General features: G+C 35.3%; 1 protein-coding gene across 26 annotated transcripts in view; it reads right to left on the bottom strand.

Moving 5' to 3' along the window:
- nrxn1 (neurexin 1) overlaps positions 1-26238 on the bottom strand; it is a 258531-nt gene that overhangs the window by 208163 nt on the left and 24130 nt on the right. For 12 of the 26 annotated variants that reach the window (XM_023327252.1, XM_023327249.1, XM_023327248.1 and 9 more), the window contains one exon: positions 25939-25986. The exons of the other annotated variants lie outside the window; for them this stretch is intronic. In XM_023327252.1, the coding sequence (XP_023183020.1) occupies positions 25939-25986 (48 nt within the window). The remainder of the gene's footprint in view (positions 1-25938; positions 25987-26238) is intronic. 26 annotated transcript variants of the gene reach the window in all.

A 26238-nucleotide genomic window follows, 5' to 3' on the forward strand; every position in this document is an offset into this window, starting at 1 on the left:
GCTCAGGGTCTTTCTGCATGGAGTTTGCATGTTCTCCCTGTGCATGAGTGGGTTCTCTCCGGGTACTCTGGCTTCCTCCCACAATCCAAAAACATGACTGTCAGGTTAATTGGTCTCTCTCCTGTCTATCTCTGTGTTGCCCTGTGACAGACTGGTGAACTGTCAAGGGTGAACCCCGCCTCTCGCCAGGAACGTTAGCTGGAGATAGGCACCAGCACCTCCTGACCCCACTAGGGACAAGGGTGTAAGAAAATGGATGGATGGATGTCTGAGACAAGTCTCAAGACATGAAACTTCTGAATCCACATCAAGTCTGAAGTAAATAGGATACTAGTCAAGTGGCAGACTTGAGAGCACATCTGTTTTGTAGATAAAAATAAAAAATACCATTTGTTTTAAAATGAATTCATACACAATTTTAATACAACAGTTAGAAAAGTTATAACTAAGTATACATTTGGTAATGTGATACCAAGAATCCTAACATGCAGATGATAGGCTTGACTCTAATATATTCATTGGCAGTATGACATTAAATTTCAGCTGCTGATTTACAAAGTATACATAGTGCCAGGATGATGTTTGTTTACATTAACCTAAAGTTGTAATGTTTTTTACATTTATGGAAATAACATTAACTTTCATCCTCAGTGTAACCTTCGGCTAATGTTGTATGTTGAGAGGAAAATTCCAAAGTCAAGGTAAAAGCACAAACTTCAGGGAGGTTATTGCATGGAGCTCATTAGAAGAGGTTTCTCTGGGGACCAACATGGGTGGAGGCCACTAGAGTTTTAGTTTATCACCACAGGAAAGACTCCAGATAGGTGAAGACAATAGGGACAACAGGAAACAGACAGACTTTCTGAATTACAGTTGCTTATTCTTTTCAGTGAACTTCAATGGTTGCTCAATAACAAAAAAATAAAATCCAAATTAGTCTAAAATTATGCCTTATCTTTCCCATCTTGATTTTATTTACTGTTCATCTGGTCAAAGTAAATAAAGCCAAAATGATGTTTCTGTACTCTAATTACTCTCTTTAATAAGGAAAAGAAAAATTACCAGTCTTGCTTTTAAATTAATCAACAGTCCAGAATGCATGTCATGAGGCTTCTCAGAAAAATGAATTAAAGCTATTTCTGACCCTTGCATTTTTAATGGCCAATCGATCAAACCAAACACACCCTCTATGGAAATGAAAATGTGAAACACTGACTTTCAGAGGACTGAGAGCATGCCCAGATTGTCCTGGCTGTAAATTATGGAGACATGGCACTTAATAGCAGATGTGGCTCCCAGGGTCACCCTTTATTAAGATTTGACTCTCATAAATCTATTCCATATGGAGTTCCCATTGTCACAATTTGCCAGCGGACAGACAAAACATGTCTGCTGGCGCGTCAGAAGATCTGGGCAGCTAGAAAGTGGAGTATTCAACAGAAAAGGGGAAAAAAGCAAGCAATGCAAGCAGAGTTCAGTAAAGCTCTAAAATAATGAGAAGGCAAAACTGTCAAAAGCATGGCTTAAAGCAAAAAAACGAAGTAAAAGGAACACATCGGAAAATGTCAAAACTCCCCAGTGGGATACAGCCACACTTCGAAAGAGATGTGGGTCACAGTGTTCATGTCACATAGAGCCAGACACTCATGGACATTGTAGGCAATCTGTTTAATGTCTCTTTAAAGCTACAGAAATAGAACATTTCTTGTGATATCAATGGAGTGCTACTAAGCCACAAGGCCACATGACAACCTGACATACATACAGTAAAAACAGCCACATCCAGTAGAAGAATTAAATTATCTCCTTTTCAAAATACTCCATGATTAAAGTATTTGTTTCTTGTAACAATTATAAAAAGTACCACATAAAATACACCTGTAAAGGTCTAACAATAGTAAAAAAACTAATATTTCACCCATAACAGGTTAGTTAAAAATCCAAACTGATTCATGTACTTAGATAAAAGAGTGCAGACTTGCTGAATATCTTAAAGACCTAGGACAACCAGGGTCAAATCGGTAAATAATGATCACCATGGATGCCATTTTATGAAGTGTAATTGTTTTTTTGTGTGTTTTTTTTTTGTCTATCTGAGCTTGCTGATGGTTGGCATTAGAATTTACTGAGCCAGGGTCAACCTTGCGGTGCTTTGATTAGGTTTTATGGCTTTCCCATATGGGCCACAGATCATAAATTGCTACCAAACAAGCCCATATCAATGACTTGTTATCTGTCCCGTCAAAGAGAGAGAGAGAACGAAATACAGACAATAAAAAGGCACATCAATGACTATAATGAAATGGAATGCCTGTTAACGACTTTCTATCAAAAAACATACTCACCATGCCCACTGCATTCTGGTATATATATATGTGGTGTTTTAAAACTGTTAGATCAGCAGCTTTATTTTATTCACAGTGTGTTTAAAATGTGTTGATTGTAAAAGTTATTACTTGAAGAGGTAAATCAGTCTTCACTAAGCTATAAATTCACAATGACCAGTAACTCATGAAATGTTAAAAACACAGATAAAAGAATGACATGGAAGAAGAAGGACAACAATGGACAACCTGAACTGCTTTATTCTAGAGGGACCTTCTACGATCACTGTTATTTCCTTTAGGGTTCAGCTTGCCATCCTTAAGGACTCCCTGGTAGTACATGTAGTAGTAATCATTATTATGGTCATTATTATGTTTTTTTTTTGTTTTATTATCAAGTAAAATTACAGCCAGCTGTTGGATTATTACCCTCAAATGTAACTGTGATATTTCAGTATGTAGCAGCAGTCATGACTGACTTAATGACTAAAAAAATAGGAAGTTGTTTAGGATGCAAAACAAACTCAAATCATAATCTTTACAGCACTGTGCTTCTCAGAAGATATGTTTAATTTTCATCTAAAAATGTTCTGGGGTTTTTACACCACGCATCAACCCTTTTACCTCATTTTTTTGTTTCTACACAGTGGTCCTTTTAAACGGAGGTGAAATTATACAGTCTTTTTATTTGAACTTTTGATTAGAAATTGAACATAAATGGCTATTATATTTGTAGAAGGTGTAATAATTAGGCTGTTAATACAAAACAGTAGATTCTTTATCACCTTGACAGAGAATACATTAATATGTGAAATAAAATCAAAAGAAATAATAAGCTTTACTTTAAGTTAGTAACAAAAATAAAGGCAAGGTTATAAAATGTTACCTTTCACTTTTAAATTCACTTTTAATGTTCTCAGTACATGACATGAAAGTAAAACATTTGATGTAATCATCAGCTCTTCATGTTTTCTCCATCTTCTCTTTCGTAGTGTGTTAGTTCCTGTGTCAGGTTTTATCTGTTCTATCTAAACACAAGATAACTGACCTATAGTCGTTAGCGACTAAATTCTTAATTTTTCTCAGTCAGTGACTGCAATGTCACCACAATATGGAAATGGCAATTCGTCTTCATTTGATTCCCAATTTTTCTACCCAGCCAGCTCTGCACTGGGTAATTTTCTTTAAAACTGCCAAAAGGAAGAATTAACTTCCTCTACCTTGTTTGTCACATGTCATACTAAACTAATACCTCATTTGAAAATATATTGTTCTTTACTTGTATTAGAACTCAGCTGTACAGGGCAACCAAATGTTGTAAGCAGCTCAACAGATAGAATGATATGGACATTATTTTTGTCCAGTTCCCATTTGTTGAACAGCTCCTCAGTTGCTTGCTTATACGGTTAAGAGCCTACACCAGAGCACTTTTTTTTTTTAAAACAATGATCGTTGTTCATCATCCAGAGTCTTCAGTTCAGTCACTTGTTCCCTAATCCTTTCACCTTAGAAATCCACCTCTTACATTTCCTCTCAAGGCTGGATCTTTGACTTCAGCTCTTAAGAGCCAACATCTTGCAAGTCAAGTTCAGCAAAGTGCTGGTAATGAGCCATACATTTAATTCCAGTGAGTTGGAACAGAAATACATGTAAAAGCATCAGGGGAATGGTTTTCAAAGACTAGCGTTTGAGCCACTGCTCCAAAGTGTGTTACATCACCTTACTCAGAGTTAGTTGAACTTGTATTTGTTTGAGTGCTTAAAATGTATGCGGCATTTTCGGTCAAAGTTATTAACAACCACAGTGGAGAGCCTAAAGAGCAACATGTGGTAGGTTGTAGCCACCTGACACAAACAGGCTACAAAGATTAGTTGTTCATGGCAAACGGCCACTCGGATATTATTAAAAATGCAGCTATAAGGACCAAGAACGCAAGTTTGGGTTGGATATTAAGATTCTATACTGTATTTTTTTCTGTATATGGAAACAAATATTTTGTGTATAGAAAGTTTAGTGTTTCTATGGGCAAGAGAAAGAATGCTTTACAGAAATAAAGAGATCTTTTACTTTTTTACATGCATATAATATGCTTTGTGCTTTAATAAAAATTCATTTAAGCACCTAGAGGATGTGTAGGTGTGGTTTTGCTCCTTCTGCGATCTGACCAAGAAGTAGGGATATTTGACTTGAGGCTCCATCTCTGGACTAATTACAGCAAGCAGTTGCCAAGCAACTGCTGCAAATGGGTCCTGGGTCCAGGGGTGGATGAGTGGTCCAACCAGCACAAGACAAGCCTATGATGGATCTTCATCTTTCCCCAGTGACCCTCTTGACCTCTGAGTTTAAGAGAACATCCATGCTGCACACAGCCTGCAGTGAACCTTGAGCTCAGTCGATAATATACACAACAGAAACGAGTAGTTACAGAGTAGAATGGAAACAAACAAACAAACAATAAGCATGAATTTCTATAACTAAAATGAGTTTCAACAAATTTCTATAATGTTTTACCAGCCGGTAAATTAATCACCAGCATCTTTATTAGCAACAATATGCAGGTGCATTTAGAGTAACTTTGATATTTCCTCTAAGGCACTTCCTGCTGCAACACTCAGTTCCAACTCACTGCATCCACATCCCATGTTTAGTCTCCTTGGATGCCAATTAAAAGACTGTTTTGTTTTCTATGACAGCATGGACACAGTTAACAAATGCCACCCCTCCCTCCTCTTCCCTCACTGCCCTCCTGTTCTCATCTCATTGTCATATCCCCTGGTGTGTTATGTTTTTTCGAAGAGATGCAGACAGCCATCCCAAGACCTCTTCCACATAATTACCACCCTTGTTTTTACTAGAGGGATGCTAGCAAGCTAATTACTGAGAAATAATCACATGTTTGTCAAGACCCCTGCCATCCTGGGTATGCAAACTAAGTGTCTTCTCAGTTCATTCTGTGAATACAAACAGAAGGACAGCATCCCCTTCACCCTTTTAATAGAAAGATTCACCTTTTCAGAACAAGCTCTGTTCTCTGTAAATTACAGCAGAAGGTCATTATCAGTGGCAAATCCATCCAATTTTGGTGTAATTTAGCTACCATTTTATGTTTTCAGACAAACTTCTATATTTTCTAAAGGCTTAACAAAAGGACAATGAGCCTTTTATAAATGCATGTCTGCTAAATCAATCCCAGGCCAGCCTTGCTTTTGTGAACCACTCTTTATTCTTCATAAGCATGCATGAACTAAAAGAAATACTGTTGTTAAGCAGTCAGTATCAAGTGTGCACCTTATACGATATGAAAAACGTGTGTGCCATACATAATGAGAATTGTTATTTTCTTACTTATATTGTGACCTAAATTGTAAACAATCAAGCAGGTAAATAAAATTATCTTTTTTTAAAATTAAACTTTTTACACATTTTGTCCAACATATATCCTATGTTATTCAATTGAAAAACAAATCAATTTTGCAGAGGAAGAAAGTAAAATACGTAGAGATGTATTCACAAAAAAAAAGCAACAACAGATAAGCTTAGTTATGCACATTAATGTGTTGCACAATTCATAATGTGATAAGTGTATTGCTCACTTCTTTTCTGGACTGCACAGACAAAACTTTAGAATATTGCTTATTTTCCTGTGGTTCTATACTCTTTCACATTCCTTATTTTCAAGCACCCTGAACAGCATGAAATAACTCTTTGGTCGAAAACAAGGCCTCGTATCCAAAGGAAAAACTATCTCCATTAAGCATAGAGAATAATTGATCAAGGTTACAAGAAAATCAGTGCTTTTTGGAAGCAAAATATATGTAAATTGGAGTGTATAAGTTCTAATTAAGTTCTTTTGTTGTTGTTACTTTTGAAATAGAAATCACATGTAGACTGTAGAAGGTACTGTTTCAAGGATTAAAAAAAAAAACACATAAAACAAAGCTTTTAAAAAGATGGAGCTAAATCTGTTTCAGAGCAAGAGAATATAAACTCAGAATAAGGAAGAAACAGTGAAGACACAGTAAACTTCACTGAGATGAGGGAGTTCACTGGCAATCACATTTGTAGAATGAGGTTGCGCTGAATGTGCCAAGGCCAAACAAATTTCGCTCTTCAGGTACTCAAGTCACCACTTCTCAGACCAAACTGCTGCCTCCATAGTAAACACTGAGACCCAATTATTTACATTACACCACTACACTACAAGAGCTGGGACGAAGCTGCTGACACTGAAAACTAGGACAAGCAGCAAATGATGTGGAGTGGTGGGTGTTCTAACTTCCAGACCAGTTCCATCTGTTCATCTGTCCCTTTACAAAATATTCTTTTTATTCTTGCATTAGTGCCCCGTTTCAGTCCTTTCTGTCCCTCTGTCTCACTTCCCTCTTTTTCTGACCTCTTTTTGAGCAACTATGGTCCTTGCAGTCCTTGTGTTGAGTCATTAATAACACTCTCTGCTGTGTTTTTCCTGCCAAACAGAGCAGCGCTTTCCTGTCATCCTGACACAAATTAATTCCCCTTATTTATCTTCTGGCACCAAGGCCGGCATAGGCAGAATAACTGTTTATGGAAAAAAAGACAAAGAATTATAGATGGTGTGTTCTGGTTGACAGGGCCATTTGTTTCTCAAGTAAGACTCGAGATAAAGTTCATAACAATCATTTTATTACTAGTACCCCTTTGTCAGCTCCCTCGTCATCTTATCCACTAAGCAGCTCTATGTGTGATTTTTATGTTATTAGAATAACAACATTTTGGAGAAAAAAGCTTAGAAATGAAAATCCAATATTTGCATTGCTTTACATTACTCCTGAACACCATTCATGATTTAAGGGCAGTGTTATTTGACATAAAACCATGCTTAACTGAAAAATTATGTTTATTTTATTCTTTTGTACCAATAATAAAATATTGTCAGTCTATAAAATAAACAGCATCTAACAGTTAGGTAACAGTTTAGTGCTATGATGAGTCAATGTGAATATAAGATGAAACCCACTTGCAGGAGTATGTTAAGCATTGTATTTATGTGTTCGCAGTGCACCTGCATAGGTTTTCTATTGTTGGTCTTTACAAATCAAAGTCAGCTTAAGTTGTGATAGATTTTGGAAATCACAATTGCAGGGGAATACATCTTGCCAGATTTTCCAAGTTCAGATAGTTTGTGTAGTATGTTTTATGCTTGTCTAATTATGAGGTGATCCTACTACATTTAAATTCTGATGTAGTATTTTCACAAATTAATTAATCGTGTTTTAAAGAATTTCCTATGGATGTAGAATTATTTAGCTTGGGTGTTATATGCATTGCTTTATAGTATTTCAGTGTTTAAACTATAAATGGTTGAATACACTCCAGGCTGTATTCAACTGGGAGGTAGCCCTTTAGTTTATCACAGAAAACAACAAAACAGATTTTGTGTCTGGGCTAACAGTTGGGCTATCTGACACCTTTCCTGTCTTCTGAGCATTCAGAAGTGTGCAGATAAACATTTTAAAAGTAGTGAGAGGTTCCACACAGCTGCTAAAACCGAGCACTAACAACCAGATGTTTGACCTTTTCTGCTAAATAACCATCAACTCAATTATTGGTGTTCATTCATGATGAAATTTGAATTTTGGATCAGCAACATAATAGAAAAAATAAGACTGACTTTCAGACAAAACCCTTCCGATGTGAAAATTTAAGACAATACAGAAATAGTGAGAACCTGTTTAACCCTATAAAACCCAAATTAGAAAAAAAAAAGCAAATCAAGTCTTTTTTCACCTCTGATGATGCAGAATTTGACTACAAATAAACTTTATATTTTGATCTTTATCATTTGAAAGAATTAATTTTCTTTTTTTGTCCCTTTGTAGTAAAATGTATTTGTGGTAACAGAAAATTGACAGGCAAATGGAAGCACACAGTGGCACACTAAAGATAATAAATTATAAATAAACAAAATAAATGGACAACTGACTCAAAGGGACATTTCCATAAAGAATATTAGAAATGAAAAAGAGAAATACTTTAATGTCCCACAGCAGGGGAATTCAGATGTACCAGCAGCAATTTCAAAGTAAATGGAAACATGTCTATTCAAACAAAAGTAATATATATAGAGAGTAAACAGAATAAGAGGACTTGGTAGGGGCCACATTTATAACCTAAGAAAGTAATACTCTACCGATATAATTTATTAACTTTTTTTTACAAGTGTGATCTTGTCAGCTCTTCTGAAGAACAGGGAAATTATTTCAACTGATGTTTTTTTTATATAAATGAGGACTCCATTATCCCCCATTTATTGGTTTTGCCCTAACGGAGGACATTAAAATGTTGTCATATTGTATTTAATCATACTTTTTGCTCTACTACAAAGAACTTGTTAAAAAAAATGTACTGAAATATCTAAAATAATACTGGTATTCAGGATTTTTCTTAGTACTGGTATAAAGTTGGAAATTGTAGTATATGACAACAATTCTCTCTACAAATTGTCATTTCCAGCTGACAGCATTTGAGTTTAACAGGATTATTCCACTCAGTTAAATTGAACATAACTGAGTTGAATAATTTAAATTCATTTCAGAATAGTTTTCCTTTCTTGTTGGGAGAAATTGTAATCAGACCTTTTTTTAAAATTATCCAGAAGAAACGTTGCAATGACATGCTAACATCAATATTGAATGAATATTTTAGATTGTAGTTCCTTGTAACTCCAGCTCCACATTGCTCCTGCAGATTATTTGTAGCATGATGCACCGTATGGACTCCACAGCCCTCAGTGTGCTATATCTATATGTAGGTCCCACAGCAGCAGGAGCTCCAGCATCTCTTCAGTCAGGTCTAAGCTACTTCAGCTCTACTGACAGTGAGGAATGGATTTAATAGCCAAAGAACAGCTTGTCAGCACTCTGAAAAACCACAGTGTTAGGGGACATTTTTTTCCTTTAACTCATCTCTGTATCCCTATGGGCTCTGCAGTGGGTGGGAGGTAGAAAAGATTATTAAAAAAATGAAACAAAAAACATGTGACAACAAATATAGCATTAACTTTTTAAATTATTCCTGTTCATTTTTCTTTTCTTTAAAAAAATAAATGCATGTGTAGCTGGGCACAGAGAGAATATTGTGCTAGTAAAATTATGTTCACATGAATTAGATGAATTATGACAAACACATAAACTGTATGCATTCATGCTGCTGCAAACTACTCTGCTAATCCAAATGTGTGATGAAATGACTCACTGAGGTAAAACTTGATTATATTTAAAAGCTGATATGACAATGATGCTGCTTTGCCAACATTTCAAGCCAAACACTATAATAAGCAGGCAGTTTCAGAGCAATATAGTCATGCCTCTCACACTAAGCAGAAAATAAAAAAGAAAGGATGACTCAGAAGAGCAAAACAGAGCGCCTCTTGAAGCAACAACTTCGCTTCCCAGTTTTGTAGCCCTACATCTTCATATGAGACATCACATTTCCAGGGAGTGATTTCACTATAAATCTGCCTCATGGTATACATTGGGCTCAAGCACCACTGTACCTGCAAACAGAGATGTTTACACTTCAACGAGACCGGAGGCAGGGTGTTAACAGCATGTTAGCAGAGCATGAACGCTCTGCCTGTGTTTACGCAGGATGCTCTCTGATGTAGCAGCGAATTGTAGGTCACCCATGTTTTGTAAGCCCTTAACGCCTGATACATAATCACTGAAGTTCCACATATAAAACATACTCAAAGTCAAAAAGTGGGCTTTGGCCCAGTCTTAAAAATACTAAGAGCACACTGCTCTACCATATCATATGGTTTATTAAGATAAAATAGTCTTTGCTTTGTCACAAATAGAATATTTGATGTGTCATTGTCATTTATGTGTCATAGGGGGAAACAAAAACCCAATCACAGTGCTATCATTTTTACAACAATTTTTGAACTAGAGAATAAACATCATTTCAGGCATTCTGCACCATCGTGTGCTCCCCAATCACACCAGCTTTAAAACGAAGCAAGTTTGCAGTTTTCGAAGCCGTAATTGTACAAAGCTCCATCTAGCTGTCGCCCCTTCAGGGGAACAGTAGGAATCTCAGGGGCATGTTGTTATATTTCACACTTAATGATGTGCTAGGCATCCTTGGCTCTTAGCTACAGGCCTATTCTAGTACCTGACATCACTTCAAAATCACACCTCAACGGCAAATACTTCTCTTGTGCTGTTAAATGTTACATACATAATTTTTTTGCACCTGTGATACAAACAATCATAGATAATGTCAAAATCCAGAGTCATAAATTTTCTGGATGGAATTATACATGAATAAAATCCATTATGGAGAAAGATTTTCAACCCCTAGCTGAACAACAGAACATACATTTGAGATAAACAACAATTATTTTGATGCAAGTTTTCAGGAAACATATTTTGGGTTTCATTGTGTCACTTGAAAGTAAATTATCTATAATTTTTGTAATCTTTTGCTCTCTCAAGTGCACCCTATACCAGATCTATATATGTTAAGACAAAACAAAGTTACATTAAAAGTTATTTTATTTGCTAAAACCGTAGAACTACTATAAAACCCCGGGCTTATATGCAATGTAGTTGATGCTCACTGATTTAATGAATGAATAAATGAATGCATCAGCTGCAAAAATACCTTTGTGTTATTAGTATTTATTATATAGTACTTAGTACTTTTTAAAAGTAGATTAAATCGATGACAACATGTAGTATTCAGGATTCACACAATTAAACCAAATGTTTTCATGAGTTTGTTTTTTCTGATTTTGTTTAATATTTAGATCATTCTAAATTCATTCATGTCTAAGCAAGAGCTGGTATGTGATTCTCGCTCTATGATGAGCTTAAGGAAAAGCATCACGGTTTTAAAAGATGTTATTTACACAAACATTTAAAACTGAATGCAACAATCATCTCAACCACTGTCAAAACATAATGATTCAAGCTTGCAAATGATCAAATATCGTCTATATCTATTTATAGCTTTTAAAAGAACATGTTTCTGTCACAATTTATTGTAATTATTATTGTAATATTTTTAGCAGTAACACTGAGGAGAAAACAAGTTTGTATTTGTTGGTTAATTAGTCAGGCCATCTGCCCGGGTAGCCTGCAGTCTGCTGCTAATCCAAAATGTTTCTCACATATTGCCAGCTATTTTGAAACCAGTCACACTGGCACTTTTTTGGCATCTCACTGAAAGGACTTCAAGCCATGGGGAATTTCAAGTAGTTTAAAAGTCTAAGTCTTTCTCAGACATTTGTACCAGGAGCACTTTTCTATGTCAGTGCTGTCATTTGATACAATCAGATTCCCACCTTGTCATGTGTGCCATGTTCATTCACATACAGATGTCAAATTGCAATGCTCAAAATCAGCAGTGCATCATCAAACTGTATACACTGGAAAGAATGAAAATCACAAAAATCTCAGATAATGTAACAACTTTCTTCACAACACAATATAACAACAAAACATCACAAAATACAAAAAGACTCAGTGCTGTTCAAGCTTAAACACTTGGAACATGTAATTGACTTTCTGAAGAGTCACACATTAAGTCAAAATTTGCCATTGAGGGGGTAGAGGAACAGATAAAGAATATAGAAGGTATCTTTCTGAACAGAGTGTCCCCTTTGCCTCACTTTGTACCGGGCTCTTATTTATTTGTTACATTCTCTGAGGTTAAATGTGACCATTCTCAAAGCAATGATGTAATTTTATCTTGTTGGAAAACTGTTAGAATGTTTGGTGTGCCCCTGTATAATAAACAAAGCAATCATAATTTTGATGAAAAACAAAAATAGGAAAAAGATAATCAGGGATAAGACAACAGTGTACAGTTTGCTTCTCACAAAAAATAACTGTATTGGGTAATAGTGCACTGTAAGCCACCATTTGCTTGCTTCTGGGTTTCTTTGTTAATTATAAAGAATAGCATTATAAACAAATGCTGTTATACTTGGCAGAATGAATTTAAATTATTGCAGTGTCGCCATCCCAAGTCCATTATGCACTATGTAAGTCATAAAAATGTGGCTCATTCCCACAAGGATAAAAATAAAAAGGCCAGGGATAAATACAGACCAACTGTGGAAAAAAATATAAAATTAATGATCCAAACTGGCTTCATTCAGACAGCGACTTTAATTCTTTGGAGCCATGCTATGGTAATACCTTCATGGAATGTTGACATTTTGACAGCTCCCTGGTGACCTTCGCCAAAGCTCTGAGATAAGGAATTATGGCCTCAGTATAGCCACCTGAGAGAACTACAGTATACTTACGCTTCATAATGGGAAAGCTGATGTAGTACTTTAAGCACTAAAATGCACAAATCCTGTAGCATTCTACATAATACCGAACTTCACCAGTTAGTCCGGTAGACTCGGTTTGATTGGGGACAAAAATTGCAACATTACATTTTCAGCTGCTCTGGCTCGCTTTCACACTGCAGAATCAAATAACCTAAACTAACTGAACAAATCTTGTTCCCTCCCCTTGCCTGTGATGGCACTGCATCAAGAACCACTCAAGGAATCAACACAAAACCTCTGCAATTCAATGCAATTCAAATTCAATAAAAAAAAAAATCTTTAGTGGTCCCAAAGGAAAATTAAATAAAGAAGAAGATGATTGGTGCTACTTCCTTCTTCACAAAATTTAAACAAAAATGGAGTAGTATCAGATTTTAGTGGTTGTAAGAATTCTCCATTGATATACATTACTGGTTTGGACAACGCCTTTTAGAAGCGACAGCTAGTGATGCGCTCCTGAAGATGCCACTACTATGCACACAAAACCATACTGTCTTAATCTATGTGTAGGTAGCAAAATATACCCAAATAAAAATGAGAAAATTAGCAGCAAAACTTGCTTCATGCTATTCCTCAATGCCTTTACTTTTTAAATCCAAGTACATAAAAAGTAGAAATAGCATTCAGAAAACAGATGAATTATATAACTTTTATATTGCTATATAATTCACGGTCAACTTACGCATAGGTTATATGCATATAACCCACAATACTTTACTACTGATTAAATATTTTCAATATGAGACCAAAACACCAGTTTCTAGTTTTGAGTCATTGCAAGTAAAGCATGATCTTTATTGATTGCTATGGAAAATTGTGAATTTGATTTTATTAATATAATAAGTAAAATATAATGCACGTGATAGGATAGAATAAGACACTATTCACAATTTCTCTTCCAATGCATGCATAGTACATTTTCAAGTGCTCTGTTGTTACATGTAATTTAAAATGCATATTGGAATCCACAAAACAATTAAGATATAGTTTTAAAAGGAAATCTTCATTCTTATTTTTATTCACCTTATTGGCAATTATTGCAAAAAGGACTATTTATTCTTAATTTTCATGTATTTATCGCAAAGGCTTTTATTTTTTTAGATGTCTTTTGGCCATAGGTATTGGAAAGTACAACTATTTACCACTTTTCAGCTGCATTCAAGCCCCAAAACTGTCATGGAAATTGGACTTTATTCTCATTTTCTCAAGACAAACAGCTTAAAATGAAATAAATTATTATGTCTTTATGGATCCACTCGATTGATCTATTCCTATTTACAGATCTAGAATTACATGGCAACCACACACTCACAGGTGTGAGAGGCTTGTTTACTACTGTGCCTTTCTCATTAATTACATTGATTGTAATCATTTGGAAAATGAGAGTACTAATTGTTTCAGTTTTGCAGCAGAAATATGAGCCTATAAAATTTCTGAGTTGGGCTCTGTTGCAGCATGCAATAGTTTTGCTAAGCCATTCCACTACAGCGTTTAGTGTCAGTGACGGTTTCTCAAGCATTGCAACCTGAAGGTTTGGGCCGGTTGCAGAGTTTTCACTGGTTCCCATTATCTCTATAAATATCATGCTGATATAACAAATTTCTAAAATGTTTGTTACTTAGCACTGTCCCATAACTGTGTTCACAATGGAGTTAACATGCCCCCATGTCTTTTGGCATTAGAGTGAGGGAAAAGTTCAAATCCTACAAATAAGAAAAACCCTCCAGATAACATCTGAAACAAAGAGCGACAATCTGCAATAGCAAATTCACTCACAAATATGAAGCACCATTTACAATTAGTAATAACTCTGCTGGCTGCATTTTGCAAATATTGAGCTTTAATATTTTCTTAACTTCCATGTATTCCAGGCAAAGCATTGAAAATATGAATTAGATCAAATATGGAGAAAGTCTCCTTATAACGAGTGTGACTAGCTTAAAAAAAAAAAAACAGTGATACTTGTGAACCCATTTGTGAAGCCTTTATCTGATTTGATAAGATACAACACAAGCAGAAACTGAGAAGATAATCATCTAGAAAAATATAGTCAAAAATAGATTTTCTTTTTTTTTTTTTACTTTTGCAAAGAGGCCGACACATTTAGCTCTTAATTATATTCATATTACTTTTACTGCAAGATGTGGCCTGGCTTCTTTCATTTCCACTGAATTCATTAAACAGTATTATCTGAGCATTTCGATTAATCACCATTTCATATTACTGCAAACAGAACTCATAAGTGACCAGCAGCAATAAAGCAAAATTGCTTCTATGTCCACATAACAAAACATTTCACTGTCCAGGTTATTAATTAGCACCGAGACAATTTCTTAGTGTTGGGAAATGACTTTTTAACAGGAATCTGCTGCTGTGATTTTTAATTACAACACACACATATACTTAAACGCATGATGAATAAAAAATGAAGTCATGCAGCAGATGCTGAGAAAATTATCTTGAGTTTATCTGTCAGGAAACATTTGCCTAAAAGTCACTTGCTAACAGCTCAAACATGAGCAAACTATAATGATTGATAGCAGCACCGTTTGCCCATTAAAATTCATGACACTTGTAATCTGAACCATGCTGGAGAAGAGTAGATATGGCACTTTTGCGGATAATTAAACAAGAGAGATGAGCAATTTGTTGTACAAAGACAAGGTACTCGGGAAGAAAAGCTGCAGTGGTAAGTGGCTCCATAGATGAAAGTGTGGTATGGTGGTCATAACCATGTTTTTTAAAAAATCTACAGTTCACATTTCTCTAAATAAGGAAGAAAATTGTCCAATCTACTCACAAGAAAATGCACCAAAGAAAGTGAAATAGTTTTTGTATGAAAAGGAAATGCAAGTCTACCCTTTAAGAATGGTTCTTTCCCTTGAGACATGATGGTCTTGAGTGTAATGACTTTCAGTGTAGACCTTCCAGGACAAATTGCAACTGACCTCCATGGATTTTCCAGGGCACATTCAATTGGAAATGGACTATTCAATTTTCCTCAGGAAGCCTTGCAATTTCCTCACTGTGGGTCTCTGAAGGAGGCACTGCACTTTTACATTTAGTTTGTCAAATAAATAAAAATAAAAGAATCATTGTACATGAGCTTAGTAATATGCTTTCTGTTTAGTGTAGATTATATACTTACTTAGGTCAACAAATGACAACAGCAAAGGTGGTTTTATGTGGGTACTTTACAAATGTTTAGGTTATACAGTATTCCACTTATTAGTGGTAATTATCAAATTTACATTAAGTTAAATAAAATCACATTAGAAGAGATTCTAAATATTGACAGATTTATGTTAATCGTTGTAAAACGTGTACACATGCAGACAAAATTGTTGTTATCCCTCTGTTAGTGACCAAAGAGCCCACAATGGTCATTGAGATAAAATAAACCTGAAAAAAGTAATAGATATAACACATTTTCTGAAAATTAACCAATGAAAATAATGCATTGCTTTTTAAATGTGCATTTTAAAAAATACGTCAATGAATAAAACTGATCTAAGTCCACTGAACATCTGTGGAAAGAGCTAAACCAAGACACTATTCAAACCAGCTTGAGAAAACTACTTCAGTTTTTAAACAGTATCTCCAGGTCTTAAGAGAAATGGAAATCAGGTCTATTACAGGTTCATTCATTTCCAGCTCTTAACTAAATAATCTGATTTATTTTAAACGTGTGCCATGTTTTAATATAAGGCCACGTTTTAATATAAGGTCTGGAGAATACTATATTTGAGGTGAAAAGGACTTTCAGTGGAATTTTCATAAATTAACAATCAGCCCTAGTACGAAACAAATCTCTTGAAAATGGATAAGGCAGTAGCTTGATCATACATTTCATCCATAAGGCAACACTTTATAAATAAGGCTTGTTTTTTTTTTTTTTCAAAATAACAATTGAAACAAAGAAATGATAGTCTGAAGTATATCCAGTGTATCAAAAAACACTTGGGAACATTCCATCATTTAAGTCCAATAAAGAGGCTATAATTTATGATCCTGAATCTGAGCAATAACTAAACAAAAGGATGTGCAAAGGATACATTTCACAGGCTACAGCTGAGGTATAGGTATCTACCTTTAATCTATTTTCTGCTGCAATTCATCCACTTCCTTCTGGAGACCAAGAAAGGGAGTTTTTCATCATTGCAGTCTCTCACTGGCATCGACCAGCATTATTGATCTGGAGCAGATCTCCTTCCACTCCACCTGGGGAGCCACATGAGCCTTGTTCATATTGATCCCTCATTTTTATTCTATACTCTCCCTCTTTCCTTTGGTAGGGGAAAAATGTATATACCTGTCATATTTTAAATAAATATTAAATAAAGAGGCATTCTTTGGGAAAACCACTGATGAGCAAAAAGTGTTTATGTATTTTGTTAACAGCCTATAATATTCAATGATTTTATGGCATGCTCCAGTCTTTTTGGCAGTCAAGTTGGGACTGGCACAAAGAGCCAAAACACATCTGTCAGCAACCCAAGCAGACAAGTCTGACATATGAAATATAATGTTTGAGCCAAACAAAGAGAGGTGTTTCTCTTCAAAACTAAAAGTTATGTTTTTAATTAACTCCAGGTAATACTTTGAATGTTTGATTTATTCAATCTTTACTTCATGTTGCTGGGTGTAAATTACAATCACATGCCTTCGATTTATAATCTTAGTTTATCACACTGCCTCTTTTCAAATGGTGCCCCTCTTCCTTCTCTGTGCCCACTTCCTTGTGCTTAGTCCGTAAATGCCTTTCTCTGTCTGCATTAAGCCCTTCGCTGTGTCTGTGTGTCTTCTTGCCTCCCCCTCAGGAGCAGAATCTTTGGTAATGCACTAATCTGTGCAGCTTCAGTGCAGACTTGCCAATCTGCCATGTCAAGATACACAAATCTCACTCCAGGCAATTACAGGCCTTTTTTCACTCTGCATTGCGAAGGAGTCGCTTTACTGATGTTTGCTGCAATAAAAACTGCCACTGTGACCCATCAGCTACAATTACCTTGGTTTTTACAAACACCAGTTGCTGAGAATACCACGGAAGCTAAGCACTGCAGGGATTAAAATGGTAAATGGGTATATAATATCAGTAAGCTCCAAGGGGGAAGAACAAATTGCTGAAAGGAATCTTATTGGTTGTTTTTCCTAACACTTGTGCTGTTTACTCCAACAAAGAAATAAGTTAACTTGACTTTTATCAGGCAAGTTTGAATGTTTTACAAAGGTTTAAAATAAATAATTGAGGTGGTCTAGATCCCAAGCATGCATTGATTCACATTTTTCCCATTACCATTTCCCTAGTGTCTTTTTCACCATCTGTTCTTCTACGCATTATAATAATTTTAATTTAAATGCAAATCTGATTAAATGAATGAGATAAATGCTGTTTTCCTGTATATTTAGGATTATTGACAAGCACTGAATAAAATGTCTTTTTGGTGCTGAACTGAGCTACTATCAGAACAATGGAACAGTGACAGACATGGCTCAATGACTCTCCTCTATGCAGCATTTCTTTCCTTTCTAAATTTTCTGATATCAAACCCACCCGTGAATTCGGCAGAATTCATAATTGTGTTCAGCCTGGACAAGGTCAATTAGATTTTAATGTTTTATATTTTAAATGTGAAAAGGAGCCTTCCTAGTAGGACTCTAAAATTATATGTTTTGTGGGGTACAGGCTACTGGCATGAAAGCCATGCTTCAACAGTTCATTGTTATTTCATTTAATTGCAAGTGTGTTGGTGCTCATAAGTAGCTATTTTATGCCAGACTCTATGAATAAAAGATCTGATTATAAACAGGGATCTCAAAAATATGTGTAACACTCCCCTTTATTCACCTAGAAATGGTCAAAATAACAAAATAAAATGATAAAAAAAACAACTTAAAACTAAACATTTAAGTCAGGACAATAGGAAAGTTAAGATATTAACACAATGTCAGAGGCCTTTTTTACACTAGGGTTGCAAGGTGGAACGCGTATTACCATTGTTGGAGATGGTTATGCAATCAAATTCTGGTCAAGGGCTTTCTGTGTGTAAATTTTGTGCATTTACATTTTTTTTATTATTATTTTATTTCTGGGCACCCTGGTTTCCTCTCAAGCATAGTTTAAATGTAAATTATAAATTATCATTAGAAATGATTCTGTGTGTATATTTATGTGTATGGTTTGTACTGATGATGAGGTACTGAAATGCCTATCCTGTTTCTTGTTCACCGACTTATTGACCTATACACCAGGCCCCCACTACCCAAACCCTTTAACCTTAAACTCATGTAAATCTCCAACAGTTATGGAAGACAAACAAACGTTTACAAAGTCTTTATATTGTTTTGCTAGCACAGTCGTCAATTCACTCAAGGATGAGTAACAGCAGCATGTCCCAGCAGCAGCCCTTAGGCTTCTGTTCCCTGCAGCTAATGATGCTAGCAAGATTATGACATCAGTATTGGCTTCCCTTTGAACAAAAGGTGAACTCATTTAAGGATGTTGTGGAAATGAATGAGTCCAAGGATAAATCTAATTTTCAGAACTAAAAAGCAGTATGATAGTTCCCTTCCAGATTTTTACTTAATTCAGGAATTTTAAAGTAAATTTTCCTTAAAGAGCTGTCAATAAATAACTTCAACAGTTATGAAAAGCTACAGTTGACATGGTTCCTTTTAGTGTTTGCGTTTCACTCTGTCCCAAAACAGTGATTTTGATACATTTTCTGTGATTGATTGAATTTTATTTGGTATTATCGTTTTATTTTAGATAGAGTGATTTTTCTCCAGTTTCTTAATCTCTTAATAAATAGATATATTTTATATTTTTTATTACTGGATGAGATAGCTTCATACATTTCGTCATATAAGAATGCACACTCAATGCCTAGATAGATTCACAGACAGACTACAGTATTATCATTGACTTTTAAAAATGTCAATGATAAATTGTTAATCAAGACTGCAAATGTATGGGAATAAAATATGTTTAAATCATTTTGGAGTTGTTTTGATATTTAGACAACGTAACGTACCATCTGTACCTGAAAGCAGCATGTGCAGCTGTTGGGAAATCCCCTCTCATCAACAGGGATTTCTTCAAGTTTGATTTTATACAGGTACCCACTTGGGCTAAGGTGGATTTTTCTCCAGTAGCAGTAATCTTTACATTTAGCATGACCTTGTTCCATGTGAGTAACTCAGTTAAGTGGAGCGAGAGCTAAGTGTCTCAATGCTGTTGAAAATTGTGTACACTAACAAAGTTTAGGTTCGAGCCACCTTTCTTTCTCAACTACACCTGCATGAGAAATCTTAATGATCCAAAATGATCCAAATTAGTAAGAGCTGTAAGTGCACTCATTCTAAAGTTATGTTGCACTGCATACTTAGTTATGCACATACAGTAAACCTTCTGCATATGTTCAAGTATAAAACAACACTGTTTTTGTACAGCCAACAGGGCAGTCAATATAAGATGTTTTCTCAACAGACAGTGAGTGAGTGAGAGAATATCTATATTGTCAAAGAGCCTTAGTCAAACTCTTTGACCAGAGTTTCTATAACAACTACATTGTGCTGTTCATGGACCACTGAAGAGATATTTAGTTAAAAATGTTCATCATCTTCTCACATTGGTCTTCCAGTGACATTTCACATAATGAGAGTGTGAATGACCACTTATGTAAAGGTGTTATTAACACTGCATGTGGTCTTATTGAGAAGAAGACTGAATAATCACCTTCTGAAATAATCGTGCAGTGCCACCTTCCGCAAAGCACAGCTTGCTTTCATTAATTGTGACCATAATATCTCACATAAAGGTTAGAAAAAGGGCTATGACAAGTTTCATGGGAAGGTACAAAAACATTTGTCACTGACTCAACACACACATCTTGTGGTGTTTTGTCAGATGAATTAACTGTTCAGTCTTGGGGTAATACGAATGAGCTTGACTGTGAGACTTATATTATGTAAAACAGAACTCTAATTTGATGTCCTTTTCTCTCTTTCTAGTTGTCACTGTAGATGCTCTCTCTTGTCTCTCTACCTGTTAAGTTTTCTTTGCTTCATGTCTTCCACTTAAGACATATTTGTGAGCATGAAAAACTATTTTGGAATAAAATTGCAGTACTTGTCAGATGAACTATCTAGTCATACAAGTTGAATACATTTATTACAGTTCCTTTATATCTTCCTCTTTATTGGCAATCACAGCATCATCTGTGGCTTACCATTAATTACTGTATCAACCTGTTAATTGTTATTAATGATTTTGGCCTGATCGGCCCTCCATACTTTTGACTTCACACTGCATCTGCATGTCTTCGTTAGCTACTGCTCATGAAGGCTACTGCCTCACTGACGCTACCTGTTGGAGGTAATGAGAATTTGAGACATCACTGATACCAGCTACGGCTCCAACAATGCTTTTTCTTGTAATGTTTTTCCAACACTCTTCTCATTTCACCTTCATATAAAGATGACATAAAGTTAAATTTACATTTTAACGAGCCGTCCATGTTTTGATTAGGTTACAAATTATCTTAATTTTGCTAACAAGAGATATTGGGACAGAAGAAGGATGTTGTACGTTAAAAGGAGAAGGGTAGAGCACATCAGGTGTGTAGCAGTTGTGCTTTTTGTTTTAGTTCATGGCTGCAATCCAAACGTCTACATAAATATTGCTGTAATTGTACATGGGAAATTCATGAATTATCAAAACTGGATTTGTGGGAATCAATTTTATAATGAGCAATGCCCACTATCCCACAGTGGCCCACTATTGACATCAAATATTCAGGTGAGATACAAATCATTTGTAAGCACTGTGGAAATACAGGGACTGACATCAGAAGCTAATGAATGTAAAATTTAAATCTGCTTTCAAATGGCCCTACAGGTTTGTTTGACATGATTTGAATGAGTCTGGATTGCATTTGATTGTTTACAGTTTCAAATCTAAATTACTTGGACTGATGAAATCTACACTAGACCTAGCAACACAGTTTCAGATCTACTGAATCTAAATTGAGTTTTTTTAAACATGGAAAGATTTTAGGACTGCTTTAGAAATAGACAACCATAGATTCCACAATACACGGACCAGTCAAACTTAGACTGGAATATTCTACACTTATCTGTAAAATCTTCCTTCTAGGTTCCAAACATCAAAAAATGGATTGTTCCTTTTCTTTTTGCAGAAGTGTTTCTTGCGAAAATCTCACTGTCACGGTCTACCTTTAAAAACAACTGAAACATATAACTAACAATAAGTAGTTTTGATTTTCAAAATACTAAGTGTTGCTATTCTTAAAATACTTCACCTCTTCAGTTATTGTTACAAACTAAATAAATCTGTGATACATAATTGTACAGTGCTTGTTTTGGGGCAAGTGAGTGGTAAAATCCTACCTGTGAAGGTCTTTCAATGATTTTCACTGACCTGACTCCAGTGTCACATGCTCACTGATCTGTGCTGAATCCCACCATAAGTACTATCCATCACTGTACTATGCTATAACAAGGTACAAACACAAACACACCTCCTTACAACATAGGTTTCCCCTCAAGGTTAGGGATGCATGTAATGGATTAAATTAAAACTAAATCAAACTGATGTCTTTGGTATCACGTACTTTCAGAATCTGATGTGTTGCTTCATTATCTGCCATTAATATTCTCAATTGTCCTGTTAATTTCCCAGCCTATTTAAACATTAGTGATGGAGGTTTCTCTGAATCATTATCATATTAAAGCTATATAATAGACACATAAAACATGTTATCCATGTGAAAAATGCATCAAATATGACTGAATCCAAACCACAGGCAAAGCTCCATACGTGAGAACATGAGAAATATCCATACCCTGTTAACTCTGATAACAGGGTGAAATTGTGACACTTGATAATTTGACATCCCATTAACCATAACAGCTAATGTATACTGTATCTGGCAGATAACCACCATCTGAAAGCATTTGTGAACTTTTATCAATCTGTGACACTCAGTTAATTAAAACATTGCAAGCGATTTTTGCTGCCGCTACAGAAAGCTAAGTGACTTGATGCAATCTTCTACTGTAAGTATCCTTAGACAGAAACCTTTAAAACTACTATGAAAAATTAACAGAGCTTAATATATTGTTTGATAACTAGGATCAATTGGAATGTATGCATGATTGAATTAAAATGATTTTTTGTAAAGTATCTCAAGATTACATTTGTTGTGAATTGGAGCTATATGTAAGATTGAACTGAACTGAATTAAAAGACTCTGGTGAATAGCCATTATACAATACAAACAAGCACTGCAAAATGCTTTATAAATATCAAATTAATCTAATAAAATTTAAAATGTTATGCACACAAATATGAACAAATATGATCACCTTTGATGTCCTCTGTGACAAAAATAACAATTTCCATCTTTAGAAGGTGAAAGCAATTACATTAGGAAATCCATTCATTTAGAAATAGCCTCGTAGTACCTGTAAGCCTATCTGTACAGTGTGTAGTTCCTCTTAAGCTGCACATTGCAATGACAGGAATTAAATACCCAAATGATTTATGTGCCAGTGGTATTACAACTTATCCCTCTGCACTCACTGCTATGTGGTGCTGGATGGGAAAAAGGTTTTAGGTAAACAATGTTGGTAAACCAGCTAAAAGCACCAGATACACACAAAAAGCCCATGCTCAAAGGACCAGCCCTCACAGAGAGGATAAACCAAACCAAGTGGTTATCGTCACAGGAGAATCTCAGCGAGGGCCTACATAAAACACAATATCCTCACAAGCATAAAGGAGACAATGAATACAAACTCTGTCCACACTCCAATTTTACCACTCATTTGGGGATTTGTGTATATGACCAAACAGTGCATTTACAAAGACTGAGAAGGGTTTTTACACTGTAAAACACAAGGGACATCTTACCAAGCCCCAAATTAGAAGCAGTGGGCCGAGTATGGCAGATTTGTGCCTCATCAGCATTATTTGACTTCTTCCCTGCGGCTTTCCTTCTGCCACAGCCAAACTTGGTGTTGATACAGAGCTGTGAACACCTAAGCTTTACAGCACATTATCGGGAGATGATTCAAATGTTACTAATGGACTCCTTAAGCAATGTAGATAATTATCACAAGTGCTGTATCAAACAGTAGGTTACATAATCTGAGCAGGACAGTGCCAGAAATTAGTTTTCCTTGCAAGAACATTTGAGTTGCAGGCATTAACTGCTATTGCTGTAAAATGTAGAGTTTCATTCACAGAATATAAATGTAGGACCAGTTTTGACTTGCAAATCAATGACAAATAGTCTACAGGATTTGTCAAACCTTGGAAGAACAGCAAAAAAACTACATTTCAAAAGCCACCCACAGAATTAATTTTCCATTTCCAGACAAAGAAAGAATCACATTTGTCAGACAGTATATCAGAATACCAATTGTCTGCATCAATTTTCCAAACAATAAGCATGAAGACTATAGAACTGAGAGTGACACTTACCTTGGGAGATGTTGCAAATGGATTTCATTCCAGTTTTCACATTTGTGTATTTACATATAATCCCCATACCATAATTATCAAATCTTAGTTGGAGAATGAGCTTAAGGCAAATTACAAAAGCTGTAACTGTGGCTTGTATAAGTACAGCAGTTGAATATATTTCATTCCCCTGAAAAGACAATGTGTATGCATGTGGGCAAATATTATGCATGAAGTCTCATTTATTACACAGCTTTAAAGCTAATTTATGGCTTTCTCATTCCATATATATGGGCTATATGGGTTTTTTCATGACTTGTTTTGAATTACCAGTAAATACGGATCAAACATATGCTTAGGGAGGACCAATAGGAAGAAATTATTATGGTAATATAGCAGAAAGAATAACATATTTACAGAAAAGTGATAAGAAACATTTTTATTTTTAAAGTTTTTCCTGTTGTAGGTCATTTGTGGTTGACAATTGCAGGTTTTTCTTTGTCTATGATGATGACTTTTTGGATAATTTTAATAGAATTATTCAAATAATTTGGAAGCTTCTGATAGGCTAATTCACAACATTAAAGGTAATTTGAGACACTCTTGCCAATTTATGTTAGACAACACCTCTAATACACTGCAGCCATGTGTGACATTAGGGAACCTTCGAAAAAGACTAGGCAAGATATCAGGAAAAAAAATGTGGACCTCCTCAAGTCTAGTTTATCCTTATGGCTTCAAAATGCCTAGCAATGCCATGTTTATCTTTTCAAACTTTTTCAAAAAGATTACATGCGAGTATGAACAGCATGAGATCAAATCTTGGCCCATTGTACATTTGAGAAAACAGATGGGTTCTATGTCTCAGAGATGAATGAATTAATGTGTATCAATCCCACATCAAATGCAAAAGACTGTAAGAATGCTGGCTAAAACTAGTAAGAGAACAACATCCACAGTGAGAACAAACCTCTATTACAATGGCTGAAAGGTGGCAATTTAGTTACAAAGTGACTTAATGACAACAAAGTCAATGTTTTGGAGAGGATGTCTCAATAATCAAGACTTTAGTTAAATAAAATGTTTGGGTTGAAAAGGTTCATCAGATGGTTGTGGAAGTTTACCCAAAACATTTTATAAGGCAATTATATTTACCTAAGCTTCTGAATTTTAATAAAGGTACTGACATTTTGCAAATAGAAATAATGTTGATACCATATGTCCTAAAACAGGAAAACATTACTCTAATGTCAGTGTGGAGGGAAAAATGTCACTTGACAGTGCATGTAGATTTATAGTTTAAGCTAAACATATAAAATTTTACCTTTACTCACACACAGTTTGTGACCACTTGAAAATGTCCCTATTCCTTCGAACTTCGAAAAGATGCAGTTGAAAACTTTGCAATCCACAGACAGATGCAGAAACCATACGCTGTGACAAAAATATTTTTCTTCAAATTAAATGTTTCAAAATATTCCTCACACTGGTCAGTTTGAAAACTTACCTGCTTAAATGAAGCTTCACAAGAACATGGTTTTAGAGAACATTTAGTGCAAGAGCAAATATTTAGACTTTATGCTAAAACAAATAGAACATTTAATTTAAAAGCAAAAGCAAGTCAAGGTAATGAAAATTGATTGTTAAATGTCACATTGTCCATTATTAATTAGTTATATGGAAATTGTTATTTTACAATTAGCTTTCCACATGTATTGATAAAACATTACAGTCTCTTAACACAAGTGAACTTGCTAAATCAGTTTACTGCAAAAATAACATAAGAATTTAAATTTTACCTTGTATGCTCAGTAGGGACCTTACAAGCCAAGTCTCCCCTCTCTGCCCTGAGGAGGAGAGTCAAATGGGAAAAATCAGAAGTCCACTTACCCCACAGAGAGAAGAGGTGAGGATCACAGCCAGGATGGGAGGCCCACAACACTATGATCAACCTCAAAACCCATCATTTAAACAAAAGCAGTGTAGTTTCCCCTGGGTGCAAATTGTGCACAAGAACTAGGGCAGCAACTGTGGGGCTTACATTCATATGAGTCTGCATGGCTCTCATGCAATAAAAAGGAAAAAAAAGGGTGAAAGCA

The sequence above is a fragment of the Xiphophorus maculatus genome, chromosome 22, assembly GCF_002775205.1.
Source record: "Xiphophorus maculatus strain JP 163 A chromosome 22, X_maculatus-5.0-male, whole genome shotgun sequence".
Lineage (NCBI taxonomy): Eukaryota > Metazoa > Chordata > Actinopteri > Cyprinodontiformes > Poeciliidae > Xiphophorus > Xiphophorus maculatus.